The sequence below is a fragment of the Brassica rapa genome, chromosome A04, assembly GCF_000309985.2.
Source record: "Brassica rapa cultivar Chiifu-401-42 chromosome A04, CAAS_Brap_v3.01, whole genome shotgun sequence".
Lineage (NCBI taxonomy): Eukaryota > Viridiplantae > Streptophyta > Magnoliopsida > Brassicales > Brassicaceae > Brassica > Brassica rapa.
Window position 1 is genome coordinate 11,472,951 of NC_024798.2, and position 10,790 is coordinate 11,483,740.

Genomic DNA, 10,790 nt, shown 5'->3' on the forward strand with positions numbered 1-10,790 from the left:
GTGCGAGTAAATTGCATTTCAACTAACAATACGTTTATCAACAAAAGAAACCAAGTCACTCGAATCAAGAACAAAACCATAAAATGAGATCTTAGCAAAATCAAGTGGTAGGGTTTCCCAAAAAAAAAAACTCAATTCGGGCAAAGAAGTATATTCCTAGTCGTTGGCTTTCCTTCATCTCGATTGATTCACCTCCTCTCCTGGCCTGAGAATCAGCAGCGACCATGACACCTTAGAAGAAAAAAGCGAGTGTGGTTGTTCCTTCCGCAGGCGTCACCATCTGTACAGCTTCTTACTAAACTCATCAAACTGAAACCCAAACAAAAACTAAAATCAACAACCCACACTGCTTAGCGGATGAACACAAAAGAATCTCATCAAAGAAATAAAATTCACATATGTTGTTTGGGGAAGATCAGTGGAGGACAGAATAGAAAAATCATCAAGCATATTGTTGCCAATCGTAGGAATGGAAGTCTCGAAACCATTTGTATCAAGCTTCATCTATATAATCTTCGACAATCAACGGTAGTGATATAAAATCAAACAGAATAGATGTCGTTTAGTATTATTAGGGATTTAGGGTATATTCCCTTGCTTGCTGTTTGAATAAAAAGAATTACTAAAATACTGATTTTAATTAAAAGCATAGCTTAAAAATAATCCAGTGGCAGAGAATTGTAAATACTGTTGAAACAAAAGGGCACCTCAAAAAAGGGCCTTCTGTTTTAATAGTATTGATACAAATATATGAATAGTAAATCATTCGTAAATTAAGCTGCTCAAGGAAAATGTACATATGATCAGAAAACAACTTAAATGAGTACAAAACATGGGTTATTATATAGAACAAAAAAATAGAATCATAATTATCTTCTTATCTTGTCTCTTCATATGCTTCTTCTATATTCTATGTGCATTTATATTATTCTCTATGATTATTAATATTTAAAATGTTAGTAAGGTGAAATCCTAAGATGAAAGCCCTTTGGTGCAAAAACTCTTGGAAACACCATTAGTTTATCCCCTCCCATCTCCTCCCATCTGCCATTATAGTCAATTCAGCACACAGTATTAACAACAATACAAACTTCCGAAATCAAATCACAATAACTCCAAAATTTAAAATAAAATCTTTGAACAAGAACCGACCTGTATCTTGTAACAAAATAATGGAGGAAGCTCGATATCTCAACAATCCCTAGTTCCTTTCCAGGGCAAAGCCTTGTCCCACCTCCAAACACAAAGCATGAGTTTTGTGACTCCAAGCTCTTCTCCTTCATTCACAAATTCAGCAAAACACGTTTTCAAAATCATTCGTTTCATGTTTTTAAATAGTTTTATAAATTCATATCGAGTTAAAATTAAATTTTATGTTTATAATTTAATAAGACAGTAGTTTCAACAAATGGACTACTAATATATTTATAATTATATATTCCCTCTGTTTTATAAAAAATGTCCCTTTGACATTTTCACACAGATTAAGAAAATGATTGAAATGCATTAAACTTATGATTAATTACACATATTCAACTAATAATTTTTGAGATAAATAAAATTATTTATAAAATCAATACATTTATAATTAATTTTAAGCTGAAAGTTGCATTGAAATTCTAAAATGGCACTCTTTTTGCAACAAGAAAAAAAATCTAAAGTGATACTTAATATGTTAATATGAAACAGAGAAAGTATAATTTACCTTTAAATATATTAATAAATACAAAACAATAGTATAAAACTGCATTTATTGTGAAACAGATGCTTACCATCCATCTCCATGGATTAAAGATCAATGGGTCCTTGTAAAGATTTGTGTCGTAATTAATTTCTCTCGTGTATACGTAAATTCTCCATCCTTTTGGAATTAAATAACCTACAATTATTAAAGATCATGATCACAATATTAAAATCATTTAAAAACACACACGGAAAAGGTTTATATTCTGCCAAATTTATTGGAAAATAAAAGAAACCATGGAGGGCTCTCACAAAGGAGAATGCTTTCATCGCTGGATTTGGTTGGTGTTCATAATACACTCTAAATCATTGATCTACTCTAAGGTCCACCACATGCTCACATTATTTCTCTTTTTTTTTGTTTATGAATTTAAATTTACAAAGTTATTATTAAAAATAACAAGAAAACTGAAATAAGAAATGTATACACGTACCGTTGATTTCCATGTCGCGGGTAGTTTTCCTCAGGACCCCATTAACGATTGTTGCCAGTCTTGATGTCTCTAAAATCACCTGTAATTTAAAATTTTAATATTTATTACTAATGGCTAATGATTTTTAATTGTAAGATACACAAATGTTGATTACTCACAGCTCGAGTGAACTTCATTGACTTCACATTCTCTAAATCGAGTGGGTCGTCTTGTCGTTTTCTTTCCCTTATAGTCAAATGCTCTCTCTGCAATTCCAAAACAGCCAAATATCAAATAAGTTAACCATATTAAACTGGAGGATCATTAGACCGGTTTTGTCTTTTCAGGGGACATACTCTGAGTTCTTCAAGAGCTTTTGGATGATCATGGAGGTACTTAAGAGCCATCATTGAGGTAGTAGACACAGTTTCGTAACCTGAATACAAGATCGTTACGACTTGGTCTCTTATCTCTTCATCGGTTAATGGGTATCTGTTGTCTTCCTTCTTCATCAAGTAACCTAACATGTCTGTAAATGTTTCTCCAGAATCTTTACGCTCTTGCATCAACTCGCTAAGTAACCTATCAATGTTCTTTCTTGCCTAAAGAGGAACCAATAAGGGCATCAGCATCAATGAACCTTAAGGGAGGTTCATAACTTTAATTTTTTATTATTATTTTTTAAAATTTTTCTGTTTGATTTTTTTTTTAAAAAAAAAAAAAAAAAAAAAAAATTAAGCGGACCAATCACGGGCCGCCACATGGCGTGGGGCCCGCGATACAGTGATGAACCAGGTTCATCCCAGTGACCCTGCAAGAGCTGAGTTCACCAAAAATAGAATATTTTAATATTTTTTTTTTTGGGAAAGGTGTGAACTTCTGCATTGAACCTTCAATGCAGATGCTCTAAAGATTCAGTTTATGTTTTTAATTCAAATTTCTTTGGAACGTCAAGATCAAAGATTTTACTTGGATTCCACAACGATAATTTGTGCCGGGTAGATCGATTGGGACGGAGAGAGTTCCAACAACAAGCTTGAAGAACTCATTTTTGAATTCTTCAACGAGTGGTTTTCTTAAATTTCCAGCGATTTGTGACAAAGAAGATAAAAACGCCATCTGCGCGAAAAAAACATATTTACATGTATTATCAGTTATTTAATAATATGCCCATCCTGCCATCCATAGAACTAAGCTTCCCACACCCACAGCATGTAAGTTGATTTAATATATTATTCGTATAAGTTAAAATTTCTCCTGAGCAAAGAAACAAAATAGTATAAATGTGTTTATTTATCTTTTCTTCGTAAGAACTATATCTTACTAATTAAAGTTCAAAAAAAAAACTATATCTTACTAATTTACCTATACAAATTAACAAGTTTGTAATCATTATTTTGTTAAATAGAAATGTTTTGGTCATTCCCACACCACAGCATGTAAATTGTTCAAAAACATTATTTACTTCAAAACAGAGAAAATTACTTTTTGGAACGAGCATTTAATTCCAATGCCTAGAACTATCATAATAATTTTGATATAGAGCTTGATTGGTTTCCCCGCTACCACCCGTAAACGCAGCTTTTGCGGTTGGTAGCGGTTGACAGCGTTTCGAAACAATCATCCAAACCGTTACAAATCGCTTCAAACCGCTCCGAACCTCTTAAAATCAAAAGCTGGTTCCAGCTAGCGTTTGCGGTTGCGGGCGGTTGCGGGAGGATAATTTTTTTTCTTTTTCTTTAAAAACCATATAAATACAAAAATAAAAATATTCAATAAATTTTTTAAAATGGAATTATAAAAATACTAAAATATATCTATTATATTTTAATTAATATTATAAAATTCTAAAATAAAAATATTTTCTATAATTTTAAAAATTTAAAACTATAACTTTGAAAATATAATTTACATATTTATTATAATATTATGATTTTTGATATTTTTATAATTATATAAAATGTAAATATTGTTAATTTATTATTTAACCGCTGCTGTATTTGGTAGTTAACCAGTCATAATTATCCCGCAAACGCGCCAATTTTTAACCGCAGAACCAGTCGTACAAATCTCTTAAAACCGCTAGAAACCGCAACCACCCGCATCCGCAAACGCCCGCAGCCGCAACCGCAACCGCAGCGTTTGAACCAGTCAGGCCCATAATCGATTCACCTAAAACTGCTTGATTATTTTTTCAAAGAATATAAACTGCATAATGAATTTAACCTATTGAGAACTTTATATCCTCATATTGTAAAGGTATATAGACTTAAGAAACAGAGAGACGAGAGTGAGAGAACATACATGTTTGGTCTTATCCTGGATATCAACATTCTCAAGCTCACTCCATTGACCAAGATAACTTCTCATGAAGTAATCGACTTTGGGCAAGATGTGATCTCTCATCATGGCTGAGCTTATGAGTGAAAGAAGCGAGCCTCTCATAAGGCGGTGGCTCGAACCATGAACCGCAGCCATGTTGCAAGTCCCGAGAATGTCAAGCATCGATTGTGGATAACCAGGAACCAAACCTTTCGATTCGTTCTTTAAGATGTATCTGTTGATCTCTGTGTCCATCGAGACTAACGTTGGACAACCAAGGAGATGCGATTTGAAGAAACTCCCATATCTGTTGATTCCAAGTTAGTATTTAAGAGGAAAACAAAATCTTGATTTGTTTATTTTGAGTATTTTTTTTTTACCGGAGTCTTTGGTTTCTCATGAAGTCAGGGCCTTGTTTGAGGAACTCGGTTGTTTCGCCAAAGATTGGCCACCCCATGGTTCCAGGAGGGAGATTAGTCTTGTTGTATCGCATTTCGTTCCATCGGAGCAGCGCAGAACAGAGCAAGACGAGGACAAAGAGAAAACCAATCATCACCATCACTATTCCCATCTCACTCTGTTCTCGTTGTTCCTTTTTTTTTTTTGCTCTGCGTTTAGAGAGAGAGTGAGGGAGAGAGAAGGTGATTTGAATGTGGTTGAGACTAGAAGAGTGTGTTTGTAAGTGTTTATATAGAAAGCTACGTCAAGTGCATCCTATTTAGAATACCCTTCATAATAATGTTTTGGATGAAATATTATTAACAGTGTAAACTGTAAACATTGTACTTTTTTAAAGTTGTGATCATTTTTTTAAAAGAAATTCCAAGTTCCTAATATTGGTCAATAATTTTTCCAAATATTCTGAGACAGTTTTTAAAATCAGAATTAACAATTTGTATCATAAGGATTAAATTTGAAGCATTAAAAACGAAATTCATTATATTAACTTATGATACTTCTAGTATGTAAGATACTAAAACTGTATTATGTACATGCCTTTACGATAACATATTTGCTAAGATATTGTATTTTGTAATATATATATATATATATTTGGAAATAATGTAAAAAGAAAAAGAAATTATACAGCAAATATGGGTGTTTCTTTTGTAAAAACTTACACTCTTAGATATGGTTGTTCAAATCGAACTAGGTTTACCGGATCAAGCCGAAGCTAGTCTAATACACTTTTTCGAAAGTGTGTTCTAGGAAAACCAACTACACCAAGCATATGGACCAGACTGCTCATGCGAAAGACCAACAAATGAATAATCCATATCCCGCCCACAAAAATCCTACAGTTCACAATAAAAATGTAACCAAATTTGTTCTCAACTATGGAGAATAATATTCTGTTACTACGAATACTCACAGAACATATACTTTTATTTTCATTTGCTCACTTGCCTCTTCTTTTCATAAACCAATAAAAATAACTCACTTGCTTCTTCTTTTCATTTTTTTTTTTTTGTAACAAATTTTTGGTTGTTTTCTTTATACTTTTATTTTCATTTGGTGTCTTCTTTACGCTCAAATCATACTTATTATGATTTATTGAGGGTATTCAATATTTATTTTAATAGTGAGAAGGTAAAGTAGGAAGAGTGTCACTTTTTTTAACAAAAAAAAAGAGAGTAAAATACAAAATTAAAACCACCAACCCATTCCTCAAGATCTTAGACATGAATAGTTGTTTGGTAGTTGGATGAAGAAGATTCGCTTTTCAGTTATTATTAAAGATTGTGCTTGCTTTATTAGTGAATCTTGATGGGTTTTGTTGTAAGCTAAGCGGTAGAAAATTCAGTAGTATATTGGTATTATTAGTTACTTTTATTCTGGTTAAACAATATAATACTCAGCTCGTGATGGTGTTATGATTTATGAAAATAGGTGTTACGACTTGCAGGTTCTCTCGCATTATCAACACTGACGCGGTTTGGAGATGGATTGTACTAAAAAGGCTTTGAAACTTCTATTTTTGAAGCGTTTCCCAACGTTAAGTTATGAATTACTCTCACAAAAGAAAAATTAAATAAAAAAAGAACAAAATACACTATGTTTCGCTCACAGCCTCACACACAACCTAGCAGTTATAAAAGATATCAATCACACTTTTGGGCACATCAACGAAACCAAACAAATATTTACGAAAAGATGGTTTAGTACGTTAGGTATTGTTGTAAACCTTGGCAAAGAACACACGAATTATAAGAATGTATCTCTTCTTATTAGCTTAAGAAAACTAGCTCAAAAACTTAAGCTCTCACAATCACAATATTCCTCTCAACTCTCATCTCTCTCTCTCGACATCTTTATATATAGATGTTACAATCATTTTCCTATAAGTAATATCATATCTAGATATATCACAATCTCTTTATCTTTATCTTTATCTCTTTATAATCTCAACACAAATAGAATTAGGATTACTTTTCTCTCAATCTTCTTTCAAGCTTATCCCAACAGTAGGGTCAACCATTAAAAATAATTTTAGTGAAAGTTTAATAACGATAATTATGTATGTAGCGTAATGAATATCGTATCACTTTTCTCATAATTGTTTTTTGTCAATTGTTCATATTTTTAAAACAAGTGTTTATTGGCAAAAGTGTCATTCTGAAGAATAACTCTATCGACTGTGTCGATATATACATGAAAAAAAAATCACACCTCTTATATAGCCTCAATTGATAGTTAAATCTACACAGACATTTATGCTCCATAGAATATAGCTTAGGTTCACATTCTCAAAATTATCCTGCAAAAGATGAAACATTTTTATCTTTGAGATAAAAGCCAACCAATTAACTAAGTTAATAATTATATCCACCTAATATGAACAGTTAGTCTCACTTCGGATCAGAGATTTTCATATCTCCGACACACAATATTATTCTGTAACCAGAAAGTCAAATGATTCATCATCCATTTGATCTTTAATACAACACCCTAAGCCATTAAATGTGCCATGATCAGAATTTGGGGGATCCAAAGGTGGCTATTTTGATAATCCATGCGGAGGATCTTCGACACCTCCTCCTCCTCCTCTTTTTTAGTGTGTGTTTCGTCCAACATTCTGCTTCAAGAGATACTCAAAAGTTTCAAAGTTTTTTTAATAATGCATGTCTTCAGTGAGCAAAAAACAAAACATAACATATGTCGGTACCGCTTGAGTCATATACTTTGTTTGGGATTTTTCCTTTTTTGATAGGTGTCTTGATAACCAAGAGTTTGGCTTGTCCATTAAGTGGATCATGTATAAAAGAGAAAACCTTCAATTTTGAATCACAAATTTGTTCCGGTTAGGAACATGCCCATATCTATGCATTTTTGTTCTTATGGATGACATTTACTAAGTTTTCATATTTTATTTTCTTTAAAAGTATTTTGCTACATGCGATAAATTTGCTGAAAAAAAAGAGAATGTTTTCAGTAAGTAACTCTGTTATTTTCTTAACGCGTGTTCTACCATTTATTTAATATAATAATCAAATTTAAGTTCTGTATTTGAAACTTTATTTAAGGATAGGAATTTAAGAAATGGTACTTGAGGTTGAGGGAAAGGAATGGCACATGGGCGCCACCCGAAACAAACCATTTGATCTTTTTTTTTTGTGTCACTAAACAACCCATTTGATCAAAGCTATGAATTTTTTATTAAAAAACACATAAAGCTGAAAATGAATACTCATATTTTCTACAAAATTGTTTTCTTTAGGACTAACAAAGAAAGTTCACGTGCAAGTTCCAACAAATGTCCATCAAAGTGAAAGTCAAGTAGTCAACTCATCGTTTCATTAGTGAAAAAAAGAATTTCGTTTGCAAAACATCTATTGCCTATTTACACTTCTCTGAAAAAAATCTCTAAAATCACATTAAATTTATTCTCTTTGGACTCCTCTGGATCTCTTACAGATTACAACATTATCGGTTTGTTCAGACTGCAAGTTTGACTTATGGTCTGCCATTGATTATTTTAAGTGGTATACATGTATCTACACACTTACAAATGTGTTTCGAAGTTTCTGTCTTGGTTACAAGTTACAACTATTTAATGCCGGTAAGTAACACAACACAAACAACAGTTAATAATCTTCTTCAAAATTAAACAAATGTACGTGACAGTAGAAGTATGCTTAGTCAAATGGTTTGATTGGAAATTTATTAATATCTAAAATTTGGGTTTCCGATATCGCAGAAAAAGTGAAATAATACAAACTAATGAAAAAATACTTACAAAAGATTTTCAACAAGAACAAAGAATACAGTAAAACATAAATCTCATAAATAGTTCAAGTAACACAGTCATACGTATACGTGTATTCTCACAAAACAAATATAATTATCACTAATGATGCCAAAACAAATATAGAATTATCAGTAATAATATTTTTATAGTTTATAAAAGTATAATTACCCCGCATTTAAAAAAATAAATACATGTGAGCTTTAATTTTGGTAAGTCCTCGTATAAAGAAAATTATACATATATATATAATAGTTTAGATGTAGTTACATTTTATTGGTTGTTTTATTCTGGTTTTGTTATCTAAATCATCTCAAGTTTGAATAATAAAATGACCATTTGACGTAAAAAAAAAACTGTGGCCATTGAACGCACGTATGGGTGAGGGCCATCGGTGTCTGCATTCACTAAAATTGACCTTTTTAACTTTTTGGCTTAATCCGAAAATATTTTTACTAGTTATGAGTTAAATTTCCTTAAATTAGTATTTCTTTTTTGAATGATATATTTTTTGTTTTCATTTAAATTAGGTGAGTTTTACATGTTCATACATAAAAATAAATATTTGTAAATAACAAAAAGATAATACTTGATCATTATTTAATTTTTGATTTGTTTTTATTTTTGAATTGTTTTTAAACTATATGTATGAAAGTAAACACAACATCATTTTAAATAATATTACGTTGGTGTCTTAATCAAACATGTGATTGCATATATATTAATAATATTGATTACTTATTTTTTGGTCTTATTGAATTGCATTTATTTTTCAAATTGAACTAAAATAAAATCAGGATAATTTTACTAATTCCATTTATTTTCTTTGTTTTGTTTTGTCAGAATCATAAACATAATCACGTACACTAAAATCAAATTGGTAGCTTTGCATCCATATGGACAATAAACAACGATTACAGACTGTCTACTCCTGAATTCTGTGTCCGTGGTATATAAATGAGTTCTGAGCTGTTGAAACTTCTCTTCAAGATCTTTATATATTCTAAGTAACTTGTAAAAACTGAAAATTCTATTGGTTCCGAAACCATCTTCACAAATTGGGAACAAACCGTTGTAAAAATAACAGTAAACTGTCTTAAATTCTTCATACACTCCATTGACCAAATAAGAGTTTCTAGCTCCGAGTGAAGTGGCGACTGACTCGCCCTTATATTTCTCGCTCCCATTAAACCATCCAAAACCTTTCAGTGTATTATACCATTCTTGTCCATTTATGTTCTTAAGTCCCGACATTTAGCATTTAAATTAGTACATGTAGAAACTCAATGGTTATGGATCTTTTGAATAAAAAGATTTTACATTCATTTTTAAATTAGTGGTAATGGATCAATAGAGTATCATTTTTTCCATTTCTATTCTGAATTAGTGGTTATATTCTAAAACATCTTAAATACATTAACTTCTTATAGGAAAGGTTGGGTATTTGGTAACCAAAAATTAAAAATATACATGATAATCCGAAGTACATAAAAACGAAACAAACAAAAAAAATCTATAACCTGTAAAACAACTAAAATAAAAATTCAAATATTAAAAGTACAATCATAAAACAAAAATTAAGTATGATTTGTCAGAATTCTTAAAGCCATAATATTTAGAAAATGAAATTAGTTGTTAAGTTAGCTCTTTAAAATTAATGTGAGTGTAATAAATATTAGTAACTAGGTCTTATCCAGGACCATGTGCTATAATATTTTTTTTTAATTATATCTAAAATAAAATTTATTATTATTTAGATTTTATTATTTTTTACTTATATTTTAATATAAAATTTTATTTAAGTAAAGATAAAATAAACCATTTTTAATTTAATATCTATTAAAGATAGATATGTATATATTTAAATTTATAATCTTAGATAATTTTTTATCTATTTCTTTTGGATTAAAATATATTAAATCAACTTGTTTAAAATTATTTTTAAAAATTGATATAAAAGTTGTATAATTATCAAAAATTATAACTAAACACTATCTATAAAATTTATAGATATATAAAAGAAACAAATAATATTATTTAAAAATTTATAATATAAAAAATTGTAA

At 30.4% G+C, this 10,790-nt stretch overlaps 1 protein-coding gene across 2 annotated transcripts; it reads right to left on the minus strand.

The window, feature by feature from the left end:
- LOC103864167 (cytochrome P450 85A1) lies at positions 1 to 10,557 on the minus strand. Of its 2 annotated transcripts, XM_009141928.2 has the most exons (9): positions 4,859 to 10,552; positions 4,461 to 4,785; positions 3,126 to 3,275; positions 2,513 to 2,758; positions 2,336 to 2,422; positions 2,178 to 2,256; positions 1,773 to 1,879; positions 1,153 to 1,277; positions 1 to 1,044 (listed from the first exon to the last, which is right to left on the minus strand). In XM_009141928.2, exons 1-9 carry the CDS (start codon positions 5,047 to 5,049, stop codon positions 957 to 959), a joined length of 1,398 nt encoding a protein of 465 aa, XP_009140176.1. In that variant the 5' UTR covers positions 5,050 to 10,552; the 3' UTR covers positions 1 to 956. The 2 variants fall into 2 exon arrangements, with proteins under 2 accessions (XP_009140176.1, XP_009140177.1); XM_009141929.2 differs by lacking the exon at positions 1 to 1,044 and having other exon boundaries at positions 1,202 to 1,269; positions 1,763 to 1,879; positions 4,859 to 10,557.
- Positions 10,558 to 10,790: the final 233 nt, after the last annotated feature.

What these genes read in the sequence shown, in the direction of transcription:
- LOC103864167 (XM_009141928.2), bottom strand. Translation starts at nt 5,049, where the DNA reads ATGGGAATAGTGATGGTGATGATTGGTTTTCTCTTTGTCCTCGTCTTG. An exon ending in AAGCTCTTGAAGAACTCAGA is followed by an intron (nt 2,423 to 2,512) that starts GTATGTCCCCTG and finishes TTGGAATTGCAG; the next exon opens with AGAGAGCATTTGACTATAAG. An exon ending in CAATGAAGTTCACTCGAGCT is followed by an intron (nt 2,257 to 2,335) that starts GTGAGTAATCAA and finishes TTTAAATTACAG; the next exon opens with GTGATTTTAGAGACATCAAG.